This window comes from Neophocaena asiaeorientalis, unplaced genomic scaffold, assembly GCF_003031525.2.
Source record: "Neophocaena asiaeorientalis asiaeorientalis breed wild unplaced genomic scaffold, Neophocaena_asiaeorientalis_V1.1 scaffold91, whole genome shotgun sequence".
NCBI lineage: Eukaryota > Metazoa > Chordata > Mammalia > Artiodactyla > Phocoenidae > Neophocaena > Neophocaena asiaeorientalis.
In genome coordinates this window covers 14,794,055-14,817,536 of record NW_020173198.1, presented here as the reverse complement: position 1 = coordinate 14,817,536, position 23,482 = coordinate 14,794,055, and the positions used below count along the sequence as shown (strand labels likewise).

At 47.3% G+C, this 23,482-nt stretch overlaps 1 protein-coding gene and 1 non-coding gene across 2 annotated transcripts in view; both read right to left on the bottom strand.

Annotated features, from left to right (window-relative positions):
* The window catches only part of TEKT5 (tektin 5), a 38,213-nt gene extending 26,326 nt beyond the window's left edge, over positions 1–11,887 (bottom strand). Inside the window, exons 1-4 of the mRNA XM_024744676.1 lie at positions 11,234–11,887; positions 8,230–8,313; positions 7,506–7,576; positions 2,319–2,462 (exon numbers count right to left, since the gene is read on the bottom strand). Coding sequence (XP_024600444.1) covers positions 2,319–2,462; positions 7,506–7,576; positions 8,230–8,313; positions 11,234–11,809 — 875 coding nt within the window. The 5' untranslated portion in view covers positions 11,810–11,887. The remainder of the gene's footprint in view (positions 1–2,318; positions 2,463–7,505; positions 7,577–8,229; positions 8,314–11,233) is intronic.
* A 9,770-nt stretch (positions 11,888–21,657) lies between these two features.
* On the bottom strand, positions 21,658–21,729 carry TRNAE-UUC (transfer RNA glutamic acid (anticodon UUC)). Its single transcript has one exon. It is a non-coding gene; the product is annotated as a tRNA-Glu (tRNA).
* Positions 21,730–23,482: the final 1,753 nt, after the last annotated feature.

The window sequence follows — 23,482 nt, the reverse complement described above, 5'->3', positions numbered from 1 at the left end:
GCCTCTGGAGAGGCCTTGGGCTTCTAAAGATGTGAGAGGGCACTGAGTCTGACCCAGAGCTTTCATCCGACGAAGACCTGAGGCTCAGGGAGGTGAAGCGTCTTCTTTTCCAAGGTCACACAGCTACTCACCATCAATAGAGGAATGAGGAGGCACCAAGGACAGCAGAGAGGATTTATTCTGAGGGTACCTCCCACTGCTCAATGGGACACTGTCAATGTCAAGGGCAGCAGCCGCTAAGCCCTCCCCTGGAGCAGACAGCTGAGCTCCCCGGGGAAAACAACCCGCTTAATCACACTCTCCCTGGGGGAATTTGCCGAGGCAGCCTGTCTCCTCACAGGTGATGTGCTTCGGTAGGGGGAACGTGCTTTCTGGAGCCTGTGTCCTCTAAAAACATAGGACCCAGCAGGCTTTGCTGGGGAGGCAGGAAGGCGCTATGGTAAAACAAAGGCCCCGTGTCCAACGTGGGCTCAGACTGTGGCTCTGCCACTCGCTGTGTGAGCTTGGACCAGTCACTGCACCTCTCTGAGTCTTAGTCTCCTCTGTAAAATGGGGATAAAAATGGTACCTACCCCCAGGGTTTTTGACCGACTGTGAAACCCCTATCACGGCACCTGACAATAGGAAGCACTTGATAAATTTATTATTCACGAGACCGTGGAAGCGCTCAGCACAGGGCCCAACCTATAGCAAACAGCAGGTAAAAGGCATCAGCTCTCATCTTCATCTTCATCATCAGTGGTTAATCCGCGGCAATGAGACCTCCGGTGAACAGAGATACGGCAACACAGAGCCTCCAAGCGTCCTGTTGCCAGCCCAGACACGGCCCCGCTTTAAGAAAACCTCACATACAAAGCCCTGAGCTAGTACATCTGGGGAGAAATTAGTCACAAATGGCAGCTCTGGCTTTCCAGCTGGAGTCGCTGGATGGAGGACTTTAAACAGCAGACCCCTCCTGGGCACGGAAATCGGAGTCTCTGCCAGCCAGCCTGGCTGCCCAGCTTTCAGGGAGGCATCTGTTTGGGAAGGGAAACTTCCAGACTCCCTGTCCAGGTGGGCAGCCGTGGCTGAGAGGATTAGGCCCCCTGGAGGTCTTGTTCACTTTGCCAGAGCCGTGGGCAGTCAACCTTGTCAGGAGGAGGAGAAGGGTCCCCAGGAGCTGTCATCTCAGGAAACCCCAAAGGGTCCTTTCAACACCTACATATTTACTACGATCCAGAAAGTGACCCTGGTGTGGGCCAAGAAGACCTTCCCTTTCCTTCTCTCCTCTCCCTCCCTTCCCCCTTTCATTCATTCTTTCATTCAACAAGTATTTATTGCACACCTACTATGTACCAAGCACAATTCTATGTGCTAGAGATTTTTTTTTTAAAGGGACCAAGATAGACCCCACCCTCTGCATGTACCCAGAGCATCTCTCTCCAGCCCTCATTATCCCAGACCTCGGACTGCCGATGGGGAAAGCATGCCTTTGTTCTGCACGCAATTCCGTGATGCTAGGACGTGCCCGTGGCAGTGCCAGGCAGACAGGAGGCGCCACCCTCATAGCTGTTGTGACGAGAAAATGAGGTCACACAGCAAGCACTCAATAAATGTTAGCCGTCGTCATTCCCCGACACGAGGCTCTGTGCCTAGCACTTCACACGCCCACCTTTCCACACTCACAGCAACTCTGGGAGGTGGGTGCTATTTTTAGCCCAGTGGTAGAGGTGATGAAACGGGGCCCAGAGAAATTAAATCCTTTGTCCCGAGGGTTAATGTGGAGGCTGGATTTGAAGCCAGACAGCCTGGCTCCAGAATCCACTCTTAAGCCACTGCCAGCATGGGCAGGCATCAGTTGGCTCTCCCAGCCAAACTTGAATTCCTCCTCCTTCTGGAAATTCCTCTTGGAATTTGTTTGGTGGACTTGCCAATCCAGGTGCGTCAGCAGCAGCAGCTGTGGGACCCTCACGAGCCAATATCTTGCCCTCGCTTGCTGGAATTGGGATCTTGGGTGAAGTGGGGCAAACGTGGAAAGACAGTGGTGCTCCAACAACAAGGCCGATTAGCTCTCTCTCACTGGCTCCTTCAGGCTGCCAGAACCTCCCCTCCAGCCTTCCCCTGGAGCCAGTGGCTGCCCAACAGCCTTCCAGTAAATTCCATCTTAAGTTAGCCAGAAACGGTTTCTGTAGCTTGTAACTCAGGATCCCCGCTTAACCACACAGCCTCACACTTGACTGGTGCACGATGCCCCTTTACGTTTCCTTAGCAGGATCAGACCCAGAAACCCCTGCTGTCCTCGGGCACGGCCAGGTGAAGACTGGCAGCCCGGTACTTACGTGCCATCAATTTTCTCCACGCCGTGGAAGAAGCTGATGCAATCTGATGTGTTCCGTAGGTTAAGGCACTTCTCATCGATGAACTCGGCTGAGTTTTTGTCCTCGCGGTCCCTCTCCAGGACATGCTGAGCATCCCGGTTATCCCTGTGGGGGCAAGGACATGTCCCCAAATTGTGCACTCACCCAGCGTCCCTCACCCAAGGTCACAGGGGAGGACGGTGCAGAGCCACTGCTGGAAGCCAAGTCTCTGGACCCCCAGGAGGGTGCTCTGTCCACCCCCAGTGGCTTCCAGCCCTCTTCCCACCCTGATGCCCCCCCGCACACCCAGGGCCTCCCTGCACTACCCCACCCTCCCCCTAATCCAAGCAGACCTGTTGTCACTTAGAAAACATTTACTGTAAAGGGTCAAATACTACATATTTTAGGTTTTGCGGGTCATATGGTCTCTCTTGCAACTACTCAACTACGTAGGAAAACAGGCATAGATAATGTGTAAATGAATGGTTGTGGCTGTGTTCCAATAAAACTTTATTTACAAAAACAGGTGGTGGGCCAGATTTGGCTCTCCAGCTGTAGTTTGCCGACCTAATATAGAAGATACGAATTCACACTTTGGGCAAAGCCAGGTTTCAATTTAAATTGGTTCACAAATCCTTGTGTCTGATGCTATGCCAGGCACAGAGGGAAAAGACATAAATAAGCCTCAGTCACTACCTTCAAGTTGCTCACGGATTTGTGTAAATAAATACAGTAAAAAATGAAGAAAGAATGTAAAGAGCAACAGCGCAGGTTCAAAAAGGATACACAGTAACACAGAGGAGGAAGCCATTAACTCTGGGTGAGGGGTGGTCAGGGAAGGCTTCCCCAGAAAGTGTCTGAGCTGGGTTTTCATAACAATAGGAGCAGATATTATGGACAAAGTTGGGTTGGGGGGATGAGAATTCAAAGCTGAGGCTACCACATGTGCAAAAGCAGAGAAGCTAGAGACATCCAGGTATTTAGGGACCCATAAGCAGCTCAAAAGGCTGGCAGAATCAGGGACTGGGTGGAGTCAGGGAGTGGGTGGAGTCATGGACTGGGCAGGGTCAAGGATTGGGTGGAGTCAGGGAGTGGATGGAGTCATGGACTGGGCAGGGTCAGGAATTGGGTAGATTCAGGGACTGGGCAGAGTCATGGCCTGGGCAGGGTCAAGGAGTGGGCAGAGTCAGGGAGTGGGTGGAGTCTGGGACTGAGCCAGGTGAGGAGAACACAATGGGGTGGGGCCAGGACTTGAGCCTGAAGGGTTGGTATCTTGGCTGAGAAGTTTAGACTTAAATGTCACTGTGTGCCAAGACTCCAGACATTGGAGACCCACTTTCATGATTCTTGCCATATTCCCAAAGTACCTGTACTATTATTTACCTGCTAATTTTCTTTTTTCAATCATATAACACACCACTGTAAAGCAATTATACTCCAATAAAGATGTTTAAAATATAAATAAATAAATGTATTTCAAAAGGAAAAATCTACATCACTGTCTTTAAAAGAAAACCAGTAACTGTTTCCAAACCTAAATGCAAAGTAAACACTAACAGAATGCTAGCTAGAATCTGTTGTCTCCAGTAGGTTCTAAGCCTGAAACTTTCTCTGTTTCTTTTTTGGTTGAAAAAAGGAAATTAAAGACGCATAAGCATTGATTGGGAGTTTTATCTTGATGTCTTTTTTTTTTAATTTATTATTTTAAAAAAATTTTTATTGGAGTGTAGATGATTTACAATGTTGTATTAGTTTCTGCTATACAGCAAAGTGAATCAGTTACACATATAGATCTATCCACACTTTTTAAAATTCCTTTCCCATATAGGTCATTACAGAGTATTGAGAAGAGTTCCCTGTGCTATACAGTAGGTCTTTACTAGTTATCTAGTTTATATATAGCACTGTGTATATGTCAGTCCCAATCTCCCAATTTATCCCTCCTTCCGTTCCCCCCTGGTAACCATAAGTTTGTTTTTCATCTGTGACTCTATTTCTGTTTTGTAAATAAGTTCATTTGTACCATTTATTTATTTTTATTAGGCTCTGGTTTTTCTCTTACTTTCTTTTAATAAAATTTTAAAAATTTTAATTTATTTTATTTTTGGCTGCATTGGGTCTTCATTGCTATGCGCGAGCTTTCTCTAGTTGCGGCGAGTGGGGGCTACTCTTCGTTGCGGTGTGCAGGCTTCTCATTGCAGGGGCTTCTATTGTTGCAGAGCATGGGCTATAGGCACGGGGTTTCCATAGTTGTGGCATGCAGGCTCAGTAGTTGTGGCGCTTGGGCTTAGTTGTTCTGCGGCATGTGGGATCTTCCCGGACCAGGGCTCGAACCCGTGTCCCCTGCATTGGCATCTCCCTTCCTCTCCCTGTCTCTGTCCCTCTGTCTCTCTCATCTTTATCTCCTTCTGCCTCCTCTTGCTTGGTTTCTCTCTGTCTCGGGGCCTCAGTGTATGTCTCTCTCTACCTCTCCCAAGCCTGTCTCTATCTTTCTGCCACGTTCTTTTTCTGCTATGGATACTGAAAGCTGGTGAGAGGTTTCAAACAGGCTAGGAACAAAGAAATTAAATCCTCATGCTGGGTCTTCACCCATCAGGATGCACAGAGGGTCATGTTGGAGCAAGGAGAGCCATCCTGGGGCCCTTATGGCCTTTGGAATTGGCAGAGCCATGGGGAAATGGGGCCCCATCCTGCCTCATGAGGTGGAGTGTGAAGAAAGACCAGAATGTAGAAGAGAAACGTGCCAGAGCATCAGAGGGGAACCTGGGGCCTCAGAATCCCAGGTCAGCTGGTCCAGCCTCCTGGCCCTGGCTAATGAGGCCTGGGGAGGGAGACGACGGCCCCATCTCCCCCAGATGGAGAGCCTGGCCAGTGCCAAGACTCGCCCTGCTGTCAGCCCACGAGGAAAAGCCTGAGCCTGGCTCCTGCCCAGTCAGGAAAGCCTTTTCTGCTTTGCTGGGGCACCTGGTGAGGTGAGGACACAGCTCTGAGCAGATGCAGGCCTCAGGCCTCGCCTAGAAAACCATGAGTCAACAGCCCATCACCTGTCCGGGGCCAGGGCGGCCACCCTAGCAGGTCATCGGCAGAGCTTCCCCAAGGGCAAGGTCACACTGAGTTCTGCCCTGTTGATGAGGTTCTGGCCACTTCCAGGTTAATTAGGCTGCCCCCCGCAGCAAGAGCTTCCTCCCTGCAAGATGACAGGTGTCCTCTGAAAAGGGGCCGCCGCCCAAGGTCAAAGGGCCTCTCTCCAGGGTGACTGGGCCTCTGGTCCTGGCAAAGAGGAGAGTCCCTTCCACCCGCTCTCATCCCCTCCCCACCCACACTGCCTCCACTGCTTTCCTCCCAGCCTCTCCTCCTCTCTTTTCCTCTTTCTCTGTGTCTGTCCCTTTCCATCTCTTCATCTCTCTCACCTCTTGATTTCTCTCTCTATCTGGCATGTCTGTGAAACTCTCTGTCCCTCTGTCTCTCTACTCATCTCTCTCTGTTTATGGCTTCGGGTCTTTCTCTTTCTGTCTCTTTTTCCCTCTGACATCAGAGTTCACTGTGTCTCTCATTCTGTGTCTCCCAGTCGATGAGACCGTCTTGATCTTTCTACTTTTCCTGCACAAGCAGCGCTCCACCCACCCCAGTTTCAAGATTTCCCTTCTGGGGTCCAGCCCCCCAATTTCAAGTGTGGGCTTTTGTTCACTCTTCCGGCTCAAACAGTCGCATTTCCCAAACCTCAGCCCTCCCGTCACTCTAACACCAAGTTTTGTCACAGCCCCATGTCAACCACAGATGGAAAACCATGCTCTTTTGCCAAAAAATAGGTGACTGTAAACATAGGGCAAGAAAAACACAATAAAGGCATTTGCTTGCCCAAAGACTCCCTTTGTTAAAACGTTCCTGTTTAAGCACAAGTATCGAAGGGTTTTTTAAGTGGATTAATGTATAGACGAATATTAGGCAAACATAGTCCAAGTGGTAGGTCAGAATGTCAGAAGTCAAGACAGAGGCACGTAATGATGGAACTCAACCGTGCTTTCATCCATTCAACTGTCACCTCAGTCACTGCTGCATTCGCAGCTCATTTCCACTTTTCTCCACCTCTGTCTCCCTGGGTTTTCCCAACTCATCTGCCCCTGACCACACCCTTAGATCTGCAGGCAGCTTTTCAACACTGTCCTGGATGCTCTTTATTTTCTTTTTACAGGATAATTCTCTCCTACCTCTGCCACCCATTCTTACAGCCTCAGTGGAGTTGAGGGGCTGCTGTGTGTGTGTGTGTGTGTGTGTGTGTGTGTGTGTGTGTGTGTGTGAGGTAGGGGCGACTGCTGTTTCTGGGAAAGAACAAACCAGGGCACCAAGCTCCCGGAGCCTATCTGCAAGCTTCCTTACCCCTTAGCATCCCGTGCAAGCTGCCTACGTCCTCCACACAGCGGGAAGGGGCAGCCCTGGCCAGGTTGCCAGCCTGTCTTGTTAGCTATATCTGAGTAAACAAGAAGGAGAAACCAGCAGAGCAGCCTGCCTGCAAGTGTTAAAGACAAGTGCCCAGCTCAAGGGCCAGGCGGGAAGGCTGCTGCCTCCGGGCGAACTGGGTGCCAAGGGCTCATCTATGGGTCCCAAGCCCGGTAAAACTCAAGCCTCCCTTTAATTATGGGGGAGCCTCCTGCCTTGTCATGATACCAGTTACATAATCTCCCAAGAACAAAAAGCTGATTCCTTTGAAGACGAAAAGGAACAGTGGCTCAAGGTGTCCACCAGCTCCCCTCTGGAGAGGCCCGGGCCCCTCACCTTGATGCCCAATGCCACCCCCTCTCTGCCATGTCCCAAAGTTCAGGACTCGCATGGGGAAGCCACAGGCTAAGAGGAGCCTCAGTGAGGCCAATTTCTTTTGCCAAGGCTCTCACCGCAAACAAGAACCACCAATGCTGTACTGACTCATGAAAATCGAGTGTGCATCTCAGTAACATCATATTGATAGACTGAGATCAGCCATGGTGGTAGCACTTACCTCGCTGAAACTGACAAATGCGACAGATCAGGACTTTTTTCTTTTCCTGGAGAGCTGGTTGTTAAAAGCTTACCAGTACACCACTGATCGAAAGAACCACCTGGAGACGCGGGACCCCTGAAACCTGGGAGACCCAAAACAAAACTCCAAGAAAAGGGAGAGTAAGCAGCTCTTACCGCATCTGGATGTCAATCCTCTGAGCTAGTTTTCTCATCTGTTCTTGGCAACATTTTAGCAAATCTACTTCCTGCAATGAAAGATGTCAGAAAGAGTGAGGCCCCTTAGAAACTCACAGCCTCCTGCCTCCCAGGCCAGTGTTCCACCCTCACCTCTCACTGCCCACCCTCCATCCCACAAGGTGAAATGTCAGGGTGGGGGTCCATTTCCTGCCTCGACCAGCATGATCCCCGGGCCAGGCACCTGAGGGTCGACTGTGGAAGCTGCACATTCTTTGCCCTACTGTCCTTTCTTTTTATATACTTCCAGAGTAAAAGAAAATGCAGTACCTACTATGCACCAAGGGTTCGTTCATAGACCCTTTATTTATCATAAAATATGATACGTTCATATTTTATCATTGAATTAAATAATACATATGAAGTGATACAGTGTGCGGCATATAACAGGTGCTCAATAAACACTGGCTGTTACTTTTGTTATTTATTGGTATTACTATTATCATGCCCATTTTGGAGAGGAAAAGACTGAGGGTCAAATGACCTCCTTTCTCACTGTTTCTAAATTGCAACCTAGGCCCCCACCCGCGCTTTCAGAGCCCTAATTTTGCATGGGGTGGCACATGTGTCTTCTGCTCCTGACAGGCAGCTCAGAAACCTCTCTGACCAGCTGGCCTTCCCTCCTCCCTCAGGGGGCTGGCCAGACCCAGGGGTCACATCTTACCTGGATAAGATTTTTCTCCACGTTGTCATGGACCAAGTCAATCCCGATCCTTTTCTCTCGCTGGTACAGACACTCCAGGGCCACCTGTAGGGGGCGTAGGGAATCATGTATTCTCCCTGCAGCTGTAGACTGTGAGCAGAATTGACTCACATCTACCTTTGCCGTGGTCTGTTTCATTCCTGGGAAACCTGGATGCTTCATGTGGCCCCGTCACTGTGTGTTTGGGTGGGCTTCTGCATCCCCTTCTCCATCAGTGAGGGCTGTGGGATGCTGAGATGGTAGATGGGTGCAAAATCGGTGCACATCTCAAGCTGGCCATGCTGGTTAAGTCAGTTTGACAAATGTAAAGCGCTTAGAATACTGTCAATAAGAATTCCCTGTGAATATATATGAACACCCTTTTTGGAGATCTCTAAATGGGGGAAGAGCTTTGGAAAGTGACATAGGCCAAGTGAGACCCAGGCAACCCTGCCACATGGACCTTATAACCGTCATGCGGACATGAACAGAGCAGAACAGAAGCCAGGGGAGTGGCTGCTTGGTGGAGCTCCTGCAGCAGCAGACTGTCAAAGAATTGTGATGGGTCACTGGCCTGTGATGTCACGAAGAGCAGCGGCAGTGAGAAGGAGGCAGGGGAGCACGGCATCCGGTGTTGGGATGCAAATGTATCTGGGAACTCAGAAAGGAGGGTGAGCACTTGATGCCACAAGAATTTACTGCCCCCTTCTCTGTGTCACACTGGGGACACTGCAGTGAACTAAAGAGTCCCTGCTCTTATGGAGTTCTAACAGAAGAGAGAGAACACACACAAATGAACATAGAAAGAAACTCAATCGTTTCTGACTGTGATAAGGGCTGTGATGAAAATAGGGAGTTGTGGGTGGGTGGGGAATAACCAGCAGGGTGGTCAGGGAGGACTTCTCTAAGGAGGTGGCAGACCGAAACCTGAATTATGAGAAGCAGCAGAAATGAATGGGAATAATGCACCAGGAAGAGGGAACAGCCAGTGCAAAGGCCCTGGGGTAGGAGGAGCAGCAGACAGGAAGCCATTGGGCCTGTGACAAGGAACTCAGATGTTAACTAGGATGCATTAGGAAGCCATTGAGGGGGTTTTAGCGGGGAGGTGCAGAGATCTAGTTTAATATTTAAAACCATCCCTCTGGCTGCTGTCTGGAAAATGCGTTGGAGGGGCTAGAGGTCAGGAGGCCAGGAAGGAGGCCGTCACCATTGTCCATTGAGAGGCACCTGGAATGAGGTGGTAACCTTGGAGTTGGAGACATGTGGATGGAAGTGAGATGCCTCTGGTCCCTGTGCCCCCTTGTGGCTGTCACAGGGGGCCACGTGATGGCACAGAGCTGGGCTTTCCAGACAGGCTGCGGGAGTGAGGAGAGAGTCGGGGAGAGGGGAGGAGCGCTAGATTTCAGATTCTGCTTTGGGTCTCTGAGCAGCAGCCCTGCCCACTGTCCTTCCAGGGGGGAACATGGGGGCATAGGGAAACAGTAGGGACCCCCATCCCATAGTGGTCAGAACCTGTGCCTTGTCTCCAGGGGAAACATGGAGGTAGGGCCTCTCCTACAGAAGCCCCCACGCCGGACACAGAGCAGGCGCGGCTGCAGGAGGTTTGCAGGCAGGGCTTCTGCATTCGCACACACTCCAGGGAGAAGCAGAACATCATCTCGTGTGGCCACAATGATCTCCCACCGCAAAGGCAGATAATACCAGTTCCTCACCCAGTGTCCGCTCCAGGACCCAGTGAAAAATGCTCACTTACCCAGACTCCTTTGCACCCAGGGAGCCCATGTGAGTTCTGGCAAATGGGCTAAAAATGGACTCACATAATGGACCTTCTGGAAAATTGATATTCCCTGATAAAAAGGGACAGACGCAGTTGGCATTTTGCCCCTTCCCTACCCCATCCTCCTGCCTCGACTGAGAATTTCCAAATGCTCCTGGCAAGCGGGAGTTTGCAATATGAGATCTGAAACGTCCTTGAAAGTAGTAGGACAAAAGCCCCGTGTTAAGGATGGCCAAGCAGAGAGGAGGCTGGGTCCCTTCTGGCATCACGTGGAGGGTGCAGCACCCTTCTCTTTTCCTCTGGAATTCTCATAACAGAAAATGAAATTCCTATTTGGCTGAGCTGCTGTACTCAGATAGCTGTTTACATGCAGCCTAAAGCTATCCTAACTGCTCCAGGATATGGCTGGAGACTGGGAAACCAAAGTGTGGAGGATGTCCACATTCAGTTATTTATTCAACAAATACTTCTTGAGTGCCTGCTGTGTGCCACACACTGTGCCAGGATGGGAAGACATTCAGAACGTTGGTCTAGATGACAGGCAGTCAGCACAGACACGGCTCATTGAGGACCAGCATAGACATACTGGTCCCCCACAGCTGAACAGCAGTCCTTGGTGAAAAAGCAGACAAATCCCTGCCCTCATGGTGCCTATATTCTAGTGTGTAGAGCAAAACAAGAAGTACATTGTACAGTATGTTAGCAGGTCTTAAGGGCTACAGAGAAAAATAGAGCAGTTATTTGAAACACATCTTCTAAAGACCATCACATACACTAACACACAGGCTTGTGATGTCTTTATGAAATCCCTGTGATTTTGATGTAACCCCAAGGAGAAAAGGAAATTCCATTCAGTCTGAGGAACCCTGATTGGACTGGGATTATTGTCAATTAACTAAGTTTTATATATATATATAATTTATATAATATATAATAAAATTATATAATTATTTAAAATTATATAATTATATAAAATTCTATAATATATAATAAAAGTTATATATTATATAATAAAATTATATAAAATTCTATAATATATAATAAAAGTTATAATTTTAGCTTAAAGCTGATTATAGATGACGATGCAGCTCAAACTGAGCTGCGCGGCGCCCATCACCTTGATCTTCACTCAAGGAGAGTGTGGGGGGCTGCATTGCAGGCGTGGTATCCCAGCGGCCATCAGGCCCCCCCTCCGCACCCCACACCCACCTGCAGTGGACAGTTCAGTTCCTCGGCCGCGCACTCCAGCCGCCTCTTGACTTCATCCAGGCTGTGGTTCTCGTTCAGAAGCCTCTCCAGCTCATAGCTCAGCTCCGACTTCCAAAAGCCGATGTCCGACAGCCTCTGGCCCAGGTTCCGGCAGGTCCCCTCCTGCATCTGGCGCGTCAGCTGGTCCTTGTTCTGCATGAGCCGCATGGAGTCGCCCATCAGTTGATTGGCCCACAGCCGCGAGGCCTCGGCCGTGTGTATCTGCAGCTGGTTAGACTGGTCCCAGTCATGGGGCCTGTAGCGACAGAAGAGCGCTGAGCGGACGGCCGGCAGGGTGGTGGGCGGCCGCAGGGCGCTGCGGCACGTGGCTCCCTCGTCCAGGCAGGTCTGGGTGTTGGAGACCTTGTAGAAGAGGCTGGGTCTCCATGAGTTCAGGTAGCGGTACCCAGGCAGGTAATAGGGCGGGTAACACCCCTGGCTCACCGGGGCCGGCGCAACCGGGGGCAGCGTGCTGATGCCACAGGCTTTCTTGGGGCCACAGTAACTGGCAGTCTGAGCGGTTCCAAGAAACTCCATCTTCCACCATCAGCTCCGCTAGGGCAAAACTGTACCTAAGGGGGCCAAGGCACCACAGGAAGGGGAAGGGGCTTCTCTGAGGGATGGGCAGAACCTCTATGACTCGGCACTGTTGTCATAAAGCCTGGGGGGGTGGGGCCTCACTGGGACCCCTGCTCACTTGCCCCAGCTGGGGCCATAGCATCACAATCAAAACACAGACCAGTGCTTCCCTGGTGGCGCAGTGGTTGAGAGTCCGCCTGCCAATGCAGGGGACACGGGTTCGTGTCCTGGTCTGGGAGAATCCCACATGCCGCGGAGCGGCTGGGCCCATGAGCCATGGCCGCTGAGCCTGCGCGTCCGGAGCCTGTACTCCGTGGCGGGAGGGGCCGCGGCAGTGAGAGGCCCGCGTACCGCAAAAAGAAAAAACTCTTTGCCAAAAATTTTCAGAGAGCTCGGGGTTTTGGGGGGGGCCTGAGCCACCTGTCTCCTTGCATGGCCCTGCAATAAACCTTTCTCTGCTCCAAACTCCAGCGTTTCGGTTTGTTTGACCTCACTGTGCATGGGGCACGCAAACTTGTGCTAACAGGTGTGGAGAGTAGGGGAGAGGCTTGATCAGATCTGCAGATCACTGCCTTGGCCTCCACTCCAACCCGCTTACGAAATGTCAGTCTCTGAGTCAGTGACAGCGGTTGAGAGGCTCCCATGGCCAGGAAGGTCGCATGTGAGGAAATCTGCTCAGTGCTCTCCGGGCAGAAGAGGCCTTTCCCTCGAGTGGAATCCCAGCTCCGTCCCCTCTCCCAGCCTGGAAAATGCCCAGGATTGTGCCTCCCTCGGACGCTGTGAGAATCAAGTAAACGCAGAACAAGGTACTTAGCACCTAGTGGGTGATCAACAGTTGTTATTGGTGTTACTGTTATTATTAGACTACACTTTGCCACATCATTTCATGTAATCCTTTTGCTCACGCCTGGAGGTGGTGTTATTCGAGCCCTCATTTTACAGGGGGGCAAACTGAGGCTCAGAGAGGTGCATTTGTTTGCCCAAGGGCACACAGCTAGTCTTGGGAAATGGCTCAGGTAGTGCCACTTCCCCTGAGGATAAGGAGAGCCAGATAAAAGCCATAGATGTACTTTGCAGTGGGGCTGGCAGGGAGCTCAGAGAACATCTCAGTGAAGTCGAGTTTCTATTTTTCTGCCAACATTTTATTATAAGCGTTTTTTTTAAATGCAGTGGTTTTAAAACACTCTAATATGGAAGGTTGTCTTCAAATAAACTCTTGCACAGAAGCAGGGCACGTGACACAGAGCCCTAAGGTGCTCTGGCTGGAGGGAGCCAGAGGTGGGGGGGTCCCTTCCCCCAAGTCCTTAGGGCTCCACAGAGCACAGTGGGAAGACCGTGATTCAGCCCACCCCCCTCCCCATTTCACAAGAGAAGAGGCACGAAGGTCACCTACCAGGAAGTGGAAAAGCCAGACTCCAAGTCCACGTTTTCTAAAGTCACACTAATTACCTAGAGAAACGCTATGATTGTTATGACCATCAAAAAGCGTTCTGTTAAATTTGGAATCATGTAACTAGACTTACTGTGATCACTTTGTAATGCAGACAAATATTGAATTATTAGGTTGTACACCTGAAACTAATATAACGTTATATACCAATGTTTCCTCAGAAAAAAGAAACTGGAATCATGCTGTAGGTGAGTGTGGTGTATTGGTTTCCTATGGCTGCTGTCACAAATCACCACAAAGTTAATGACTTGACACTACACAGATGTATTCTCTTACAGCTCTTGAGGTCAGAATTCCAAAATGAGCCTCAAGGGGCTCAAATCAAGGTGTGAGGAGGGCTGGTTCCTTCTGGAGGCTCCGGGAAGAATCCGATTCCTTGCCCTTTCCAGCTTCCAGAAGCTGCCTGCATCCTTTGGCTTGTGACCTCTCCCCGCATCTTCAAAGCCAGCAGCTAGCATCTTCTCTCCCCCTCCCCCGACCCTCCTGCTTCCTTCTTACAGGACCCTTCTAATCACATCAGACCCACCCAGATAATCCATGGTAATCTCCCCATTGGAGATCCTTAATTTAGTCACACCTGCAAAGGCCCCTTTACCATGTAAGGTAACATATCCACAGGTTCCTGGCATTAGAATACGGTAGTCTGTTGGGGGGGGGGGGGCGGCGCTGTTATTCTGTCCACCACAGTGAGCAATGTAAAGGAATACCGGGTGATAAGAAAGGCAAACAAAAGTACCATGCTGTGGATTGTCCAAATGTGAAGACCCAGGGTTAAGGGGGTGAATCAGAGCATCTCCTGAACCATTGCTTTTCCCAAGGTCTTGTTTATTTATGATGCATTTGTTTTAAGTTCTAAAAACAATACTGTGTGTGTCTCACCTGGACTCTATTCCCCATCTAGTCCTTTCAATCTGCTCCTCTCACACGTGAATGTGTCCACAACTCACCTGAGGATTGGGTTAAAATGCATATTCTGATTGAGTAGAGCTGGGGGCAGGGCTGGAGGTGCTGCATTTCCTACAAGCTCCCAGGTGAGGCTGGTCCACAGACCACACCTGGGGTAGTGGGGCCCTGAAATAAGTCCTATGAGGGAAAGGACCTTATTTGCTTTTGCTCATATTTGTATCCACAGCACTTAGAATAATACCTGGAGTATAATAGGTGCACAATTTGGGTTTGTTAAATGAATAAAAAAATGGATGGATAGATGGATAGGTAGATGGGTGTATGGCTAGGTGCGTAGATGGATGGATGGATGGATAGATGAAGTGACAGAATTTCAGATGCCATTAAATGAGAAAAGTAAATTCAAAACAGTTGGCCATGGTTCAACCAAAACTCAGCAAAAAGGAATAGTAAAACCTGACAGCTCAGTCCAAAAGACTCAAGGAATCACTTTCTAAAAGTTTAGAACGTGAAAATACTCAAATACTTTGTGTGTGACTGTTAGGGAACTCCTGAGCAGTGACTTCCAAAGCATGGGGCAGTGGAGTTTTTAGGGTTCATCCATGGTGAAGCAGGTGTCAGTACTTCATTCCCTTTCATGGCTGAATACTATCCCAATCACATGTCTAGACCACATTTCGTTTAGCCATTCATCCGTTGATGAACATTTGGGTTGTTTCCACTTTTTGGCTATTATGAATAATATTGCTGTCAACATTTCTGTACAAGTTTTTGTGTGGACATAAGTTTTCAATTTTCTTGAATAGTTACCAAACAGTGGAATTGCTGGGCCCTATGGTAATTCTGTTTTGATTACTGTTGAGTTTTAATAAAATGTAAATCAGCACATTTTATTACTTAGTTTTAAAATAAATATTGTATTATCCATAGAAGTTAATTCAAGGAACTCTCAACTACACAGTCAGCCACCACACACACAGGCTGGGCCACACATGTTTGGTTGGACAGTAAGTTCCTAACGCCTGGGAATTGTTGACTCTCTCTTTGGGCTCAGTTAGTGTCTCCAAGCCCTTGGGGTGCTTTGCACCCCTGCATCCAGACAGTAGACTTAGCACACACAAGGTTAGCCGTGGTGGGAAAATGAAACCGGAACACGGACTGCTTCCATTCTGTCATTCTATGTGACACTGGGAGTTTTTATTTGTGTCTAGGATGTAAAGCAGTGAACCAGAGTGTGACCTGCAAGGTGTAATATTTTTGTTTGGAACGTGGACGTTTTAGTTCATGCATGAAATCTTTTACTGAACTCAGTATCTTTAAAATTGAAATGTAATCTTTGTATCTGTCAACTGTATCAAAACTAAGAAAGTAACCAGGAATATAATTATTACTGGGAATATTATTGTATAGAGGAAGAAGGTGTTAAAAAAAATTGTCTACTCTGGGTGTTGAATATACTACACACGTCACTGGTTAGAGATCCCTCATCAACCACTAAAAGATGTTTTTTTCAATCTCTTGTAAAAGAGATTCTTTCAATCTCTTTCCGGCTGATGGAAAACTCATTCAATTTCTGAAATCCCTACGGGAAGTGGACTAGGAGAGGCTGGGGAGATGGGGGAGAGGGGACCCGACTGACCCCAGGAATGGGGTTCGCAATCCTCCACCCCAGCTCCACCTCCCGATCATTGGGGACCCCTGGCCCAGCATTGCATTAACTCTATTTTTTTTTTTTTGCGGTACACAGGCCTCTCACTGTCGTGGCCTCTCCCGTTGCGGAGCACAGGCTCCGGACGCGCAGGCTCAGCGGCCATGGCTCACGGGCCCAGCTGCTCCGCGGCATGTGGGATCTTCCCGGGCCGGGGCACGAACCCGTGTCCCCTGTATCGGCAGGCGGACTCTCAACCACTGCGCCACCAGGGAAGCCCTTACTAACTCTATTTCATTGCCATCTCTGCCTGCAGCTGCAGCATTGAGATGGCTGCCTGACTTTTTTTAGAAGTTGGGGGTAGGAGTTTATTAATTAATTTATTTTTTCTGTGTTGGGGGGCGGGAACCAGTCTTCATCGCGGTGCAGGGGCCTCTCACTATCGCAGCCTCTCTTGTTGGCGGAGCACAGGCTCCAGACGCGCAGGCTCAGTAGTTGTGTGGCTGCCTGACTTTCACAGGCTGTGAAGGGACAGCTCCACGTCTGTGAATTTAATGTGAAATCCATCCGCCTGCAGAAGAAAGGCCTGGAGAGACTGTCTTAGGTGAAGGCTGGAGCAGCGCTGTCCAGTGATAGAACTTTCTGCAGCGATCAACTCAACAAGTCAGCAAGCGTTCCTTGGGCGCCCCCTGCAGGTATATAGGAATCTGTCACTTGTCCTTCCCCGTAGCCAAAATCTGTGACTGGAGGTGACTCCAAAGCAGTGCTTAGAAAACTGGAAAAATAGGGTCACACACAGGAAAGAGAGAAAAAAATCCAGGAAGAAGCTGCTTTCAATTCAACATCCGTGTCAGTTTGTATCATTCAAAAACTGAAGTTATATTCTACAATATAGGTTTTTTTTTTCACTCTGTATTTCGGAAGATATCTTTTTGGTGCTTAGAGCACTGGCCCTGGCTGGTGTCCAACGACTCAGCAATCTTTCTGGAAATCTACCTGCGGATACATACATACATGTGTGCTAAAACACACGTATATGTGCTCACTGCTGCATTGATTGTAGCAGGGAAAATGTGCAGCTAACCAAATGGCCCTCAGTACAGGATGGCTAAATAAAATATACGACACCTATTCTATGGAGAACTCTGCAGCATAAAAATAAGTTAGGCCTGTATTTGCCGATATGAAAAGATTTCTGAGATATCAATGTAAGTGAAGAAAGCAAGATATAGAAGAGTATATACCCTATGGTACCACTTGAGCAGATATGTAGGTAATTGTATATGAACAGACACTTCTGGAAAGATACACAGGAACCAGTGCCTGAGTGATTACCTTTGGACAAGGACAGGAGTGGAACAGAGGCACAGGGGGAGACTTTTATTTTTTGATTAAGCCTTCCATACTGCTATATATATACAGTCGACCCTGGAACAACGTGGGGGGCAGGGGCGCCGACCCTCAACACGGCCGAAAATCCGAGTATAATTTATAGTCGGCCCTCCTTATCCACCATTCCACATCTCAACCAACTGTAGATTGTGTAGAAATGTTATACTTATGATTGAAAAAAATCCAGGTATAAGTGGACATGTGCAGTTCAAACCCATGTTGTTCAAGGGTCAACTGTAATTTTTCTTAGTATATGTGTAATATATTCACATATATAACCTAATAGGACATCTACTTCCCGCCAAGATTGGGTAATAGGGATTAGCTGTACCCTCCCATCTGAAACTACTCAAAATATATGAAATGATGATTTTCAAGACACTGGACATCAGGCATGAAGGACAGTCCTCCCTGTGAGATGGGAAACAAATGAGGTGAGTCCTCCAACCACGACAGCTCACTGCCTGGACAGAGTTTCCAGGCCATGGTGCAGGGAGGGGGACTGTCTCCAGTTAAGGAAGCCAGGCAGGTGGGACACCAATGTGTCTAGAGTCTGAAGGACAGAGCTCGAAGGAGGAGGGAGCTGCCCAGAGAGAGCTCTGTAGACTTGTAGATGGTTCCCTTGGTGTCCAGGAGAGAAGGATCAGTGCACACCTGTGAGGAAATGACCCCAGGGTGGGGAAGAACCACCCCAAAGCATCAGAGGGAACAATCTCAGAGCTCCCCCAGGCTGGGACTAGTTCCCCATCCCACCAACCACAGTAGATTTCATCATCCGTGCAGCATCAAGTCAAAGTCGCCTAAGTATTAGGGCAAAATTAGTCCCAGACTCATTACCTCTCTGGTCCTGCCTAATAAAGCTTAAAAGCAGAACCCCAAAGACTAAATTGTTTTCAGTCCATTTGCTGGTGTCCCAGAAAGAAATCGAGAATATTTGTAAAAATACAAACATTTTCAGCACTCAGTAAGGTAAAATTCACAATATCTGGCATCCAATAAAAAATTGGATCACAATTGAAAAAACTGCAAAGAAGGAGGAAACTAAGACCCATAATGGGAGGTGGGGGTGGGGGTGGATCAATCTAATGAACCCAAGCCAGAAGTGATACAGGTAATAGAATTAGCAGACAAGAACACTGAAAAATTTATGACAACTACATCAGTGTGTTCAAGAAGACAGAGGAAAAATTGGCCACATTAAGTGGAGACTTGGAGGATATTAAAAAACAAAACAAAATACCTGAATTGAACTTCTGGAGAGGAAAAGCACAATGTCTGAGATGAAAAATGTGCAAGATGAGATTAAAGGTATGTTTTAGTCGACCAAGGCTGCCATACAAAATACCATAAACTGACACAAAATAAGTACCAGAAATTTATGTCTCACAGTTCTGGAAGCTGAAAGTCCAAGATTGGGGCCAGCACAGTCGGGTTCTGGTGAGGTCTCTATAGTTGGCTTAAGACAGCTGCCTTCTCACTCACTGTGTTCCCACACGGCCTTTCCTTGTGTGGCGAGAGAGCAAGCTAAGTGTCTCCTCTTATAAAGACTAATCCCATCATGAGGACTCCCTCTCCTCTCCATGACCTCATCACCTCCCAAAGGTCCACCTTCCAATACCATCACATTGGGGGTTAGGGCTTCAACATATGAATTGGGGTGTGCAGAGTGGGGCAACACAAACATTCAGTCTATAATAAGGCAGATTAAATACTGCTGAAGAAAAGATTAGTGAAGTTGAAGAGAGAGCAACAGAGACTACCCAAAATGAAACAGAAAAAAAAAAAAGACCGAGAAAAGAAAGAACTATAGAATAGTGCTGAGAGAAATCTAGAAGGACCTAAATAGAGAGATAAATCATGTGTGTGGGCTAGGAGACTCAATATTGTTAAGAGGTCAGTTCTTCCCAAAATTAAGGTTAGATTCAATGCAAATCCAACCAAAATCCCAGCAGGCTTTTTGGGGTAGAAATTATTTAACTGATTCTAAAATTCAAATGGAAATTCAAAGGACCTAAATAGCCAAAACAACTTTGAAAAGAAAAACAAAGTTGGAGGATTTGAGGTCTCTGACTTCAAGACTTATTATAAAGCTACAGTATGGTATTGGCACAAAGACAGACAAAGATCTTATTCTGAATAAAGAATTCAGAAATATATCCACATATTCATGCTCAGTTGACTTTCAGCAAAGGTACAAAGTTAATTGTGTGGAGAAAAAATAGTATTTTCAACAAAAGATGCTGGAACAATTGGAGATATATATATATGTATATATATATATATATATATATATATATACACATATCTATATCTATATATCTCAACCCATACCTTGCACTATATACAAAAATTACATACAAAAAAATTAACTCCAATTGAGTCATAGACCTAAATTTAAGGTCTAAAACTATAAAAATTCTAGAAAGAAACATGGGAGAAAATATTTGTGACCTTGTGTAAGGCAGATTTCTTAGGTATGTTTTCTAAAACACAATACGTAAAAGAAAAAATTTGATAAACTGGACCTCATCAAAATTAAGAACAGCTCTTCAAAAGACATTCGTAAGGGAATTTTCTATCTCAAGCCACAGACTAGGAGAAATATTTGCCAGACATATAACTGATAAGGAACCTGTATCCAGAACATATACAGTATTCTCAAAACTCAATACTTAAGCAACCAAAAATTTTTTAAACGGGCTTTAAATTTGAACACTTTGGCAAAGAAGATATGCCAATGGCAAATGAACACCTGAAAAGATGGCAACATAATTTCTCACTAGGGAAATGCAAATTAAAACCACAATAAGATGCCACTATACACCTATTAGAATGCCAAAAACCCAAAAGACGGGTTACACTCGCTGTTGACAAGAATATGGGGCAACTAAAATGCTCAGACACTGCAGGTGGGGATGGACAGCCACTCTGGAGAACATTTCACCAGTTTCCTACCATCCCACTCCTAGGCGTTTACTCCAGACAAATGACAGTGTGTGTCATTATGAAGTCTTATACAACAATGCTCACAGCAGCTTTATTTGTAACACCCGCAGGCTGGAAGCAATCCAAATGTCCATCTTCAGGTAAATGGATTGACAAGCTGTGGTGTACTCATACAATGAAATACTTCACCGAAGCCAGAAGAAATGAACTTCACACACTCAACAACGTGGATGAACCTGAAATAAACATGCTGAAAGAAGCCAGATGAAAAGGAGCGCACACCATATGATTCCACTGATAAAAATTCTAGAAAATCCACACTCATCTATGGAGGCAGGAAACAGGGCAGTGACTTCCGGCAGGGATCAGGGGCAGGTTTGCAAAGGTCAGGAGGAAACTTTGGGGGATGATCTGTGTGTTCACTATCTTGATGGCGGTGATGGTTTCACAGGTACAGCATATATAAATCAAAACTTATCAACTGTACGCTTTAAATATGTGCAGTCTGTTTATCAGTTGTCCATCAATAAAGCTGTTTGTTTGAGAAATTAACAATTGCTAACACCTATATACTGCACAAATGTGTGAGGAATTTTCAAAAAACTTGTTTTACTCATATTAACTTATTTAATCCTTCCAACAATAATCCTCTGAGGGAGTCGGTATTATCGTTGCCATTTTACAGGGGAGGAAACTAAGGCATGAAGAAAAGATTTGAAAGCTGGTAAGTGGGGAGCTGGAATTTGAACGCACACGGCTGGCATTCAAAAATCCACATTCTTAACCAGCAAACCAGTCAACTTCTCCATATATAATGGATCTGAACCTTACTTTTCGACTCAGTTATATATCGAGCGCCTGCAGTGTATTCGACTCAGTTATATATCAAGTGCCTGTATACACTGCAGGCGCTTGATATATAACTGACATTAGATATCTAATATCTTCGTTAGATATTTTTGCTGGATCCAAGGGAAGAGGTGGAAATTCTCTACTCCAGAACTTAAATTTTTTTCCACGTCCTGACTTTGGTCATAGATGGGGTAGGAGTGCCACCTGGTGGTACATTGTGGAACTGCATGCATCTCCTGAGCGTTTCACAGGGTAGCGTTTTCACCACCTGTAGTGTGCTTAAGATGCTCCAGTCCTGCTAGATCACCATCTAAATTCTTAACCTGTTTGACCCAGGTGCTAGTCTTGTTTCATTCACTAACCTGCTCTGTGATTAGGGACAATTTTCTCTCTCTAGGCCTCAGTTCCCCCATCTGTAAACAAGGGTGCAGGATCTCACCTCTGCAACTCTCACCTACAACCCCAAGTTTACTTAAACACAACTGTGTATTGGACCTTTGCTCTGTACTTGGTGCTTTGCATGAATGAAATTATTTTATCCCCACAGCAACATCATTGGACAATTGCTCTTTTTTTTTTTTTGGCCGTGCCTCGCGACTTGTGGGCTCTTAGTTCCCTGACCAGGGATCGAACCTGGGCCACGGCATTGAAAGTGCCGTGTCCTAACCACTGGACCGTCAGGGAATTCCAGGTGCGGAAATTGCTCTTATTATCCCCATTTTACAGATGAACAGGCTGAGGCTGGAGACCAGAAGGGACGTGCCCGGTGTTATTCAGCTCATTAGAGTCAGGATTTAAACACATGTCATCTGACTTCAGAACACGAGCTGTAAACCCCTGTGTCATCTGCCCTCACCCATCTCACCCATCCCAACCATGGAAGTCTGTAGTGCCATCGCTAGAAACCCTGAGGAGTTTTTTAAACATGCTGTGATACTATGATTTATAATAAGAAACATATATTTGGTCTTTTTTCCCATGTCTGGCACAGAGCTCCTAAAATCCTTGGAATTTCCTAAGGGCGGAGAGCAATAAAGGTGTCTCTTGTTATGTTAATTGACCTCACTTAAGAATGGGGGCTTGTTGCCAGGGGAACCAACCTAGCGATTGGAAGGTTGGAACTTTCAGTCCCACCTCCCCAGCTTGGGGCTGAACCAATCGCTGATGACTTAATCGTGACGGGGTAATGAAGCCTCCATTAAAAGGAAAGGTTTTGGTGAAAACTTGGAGATTTGGGGAGAGAGGTGCCCCTGGAGAGGGCTTGGACTCTCTGAGCTCTTTCCTCATGCCTTACCCTGTGCATCTCTTCCATCTGGCTGTTCCTGAGTTATATTCTTTTAGGATAAACCGGTATCTAGTAAGTAAAATATTTCTCTGATTTCTGTGAGCTACTCTAGCAAATTAATTGAATCCAAAGCGGGAGGAGGTCATGGGTACCTCTGACTTATAGTCAGTCAGTCAGAAGCACAGGTAACAACCTGGGCTTGCAACTGGCATCTTGGGGAGGAGGGCAGTCTTGTAAGATTGAGCCCTTAACCTGTGGAATCTGACGCTAACTCCGATAGCATCAAAATTGTTGACTTGTAGGACACCCATCTGGTGTCCAGGGCATTTTTCGTTGGCATGGGGAACCCCACACACACACCTCCTACCCACATTGGAAACTGGGTTCAGAACCTCTTTATAGGCCCAGGCCCCACGCACAAGTTTCTGATTTAATTGACGTGGAGGAGGAGAACCGGCGCATAAAATACCCCAGGTGGTTATAATGTGTAGCCAGGTTGAGAAACCCTGCTGTCGAAAGAATATACCCAGTGTCCCACCAGTCTCAGTGCAGATTTAAGCTCTAATAATTTCAGAAGTATAAACAAATTTTGTTTCTAGAGCAGTTTTAGGTGTACAGAAAAAAAACTTTCAGAAAGTTCTGATATATTGCCCCCACCCCGTTGCCCCCATTATTATTAACATCTTGCACTGGTGTGGTGTATTTGTTGTCATTGGTGAACCAATATTGATACATTATTATTAACTAAAGTCTATAGTTTAAGTTAGGGTTCACTCTTAATGTTGTACCTTCTATTAGATTTGATAAATGCATAATGTAATGTCCTGTGGCCACCATTACAGTATCCCACAGAATAGTTCTACTGCCCTGAAGTCCCCTGTGCTTTTCATCCCTCCCACTCCTAACCCCTCCCCCAAATCCTGGCAATCACTGCACAGGCTCTGGACGCACAGGCTCAGCGGCCATGGCTCACGGGCCCAGCCGCTCTGCTGCATGTGGGATCTTCCCATACCGGGCCACGAACCAGTGTCCCCTGCACCGGCAGGTGGACTCTCAACCACTGCGTCACCAGGGAAGCCCCTACAAACTTATTTTTTTAATCATTTAAAATTTTAGCTATTTGAATCTACAACAACACGTTTTTCAACTTTA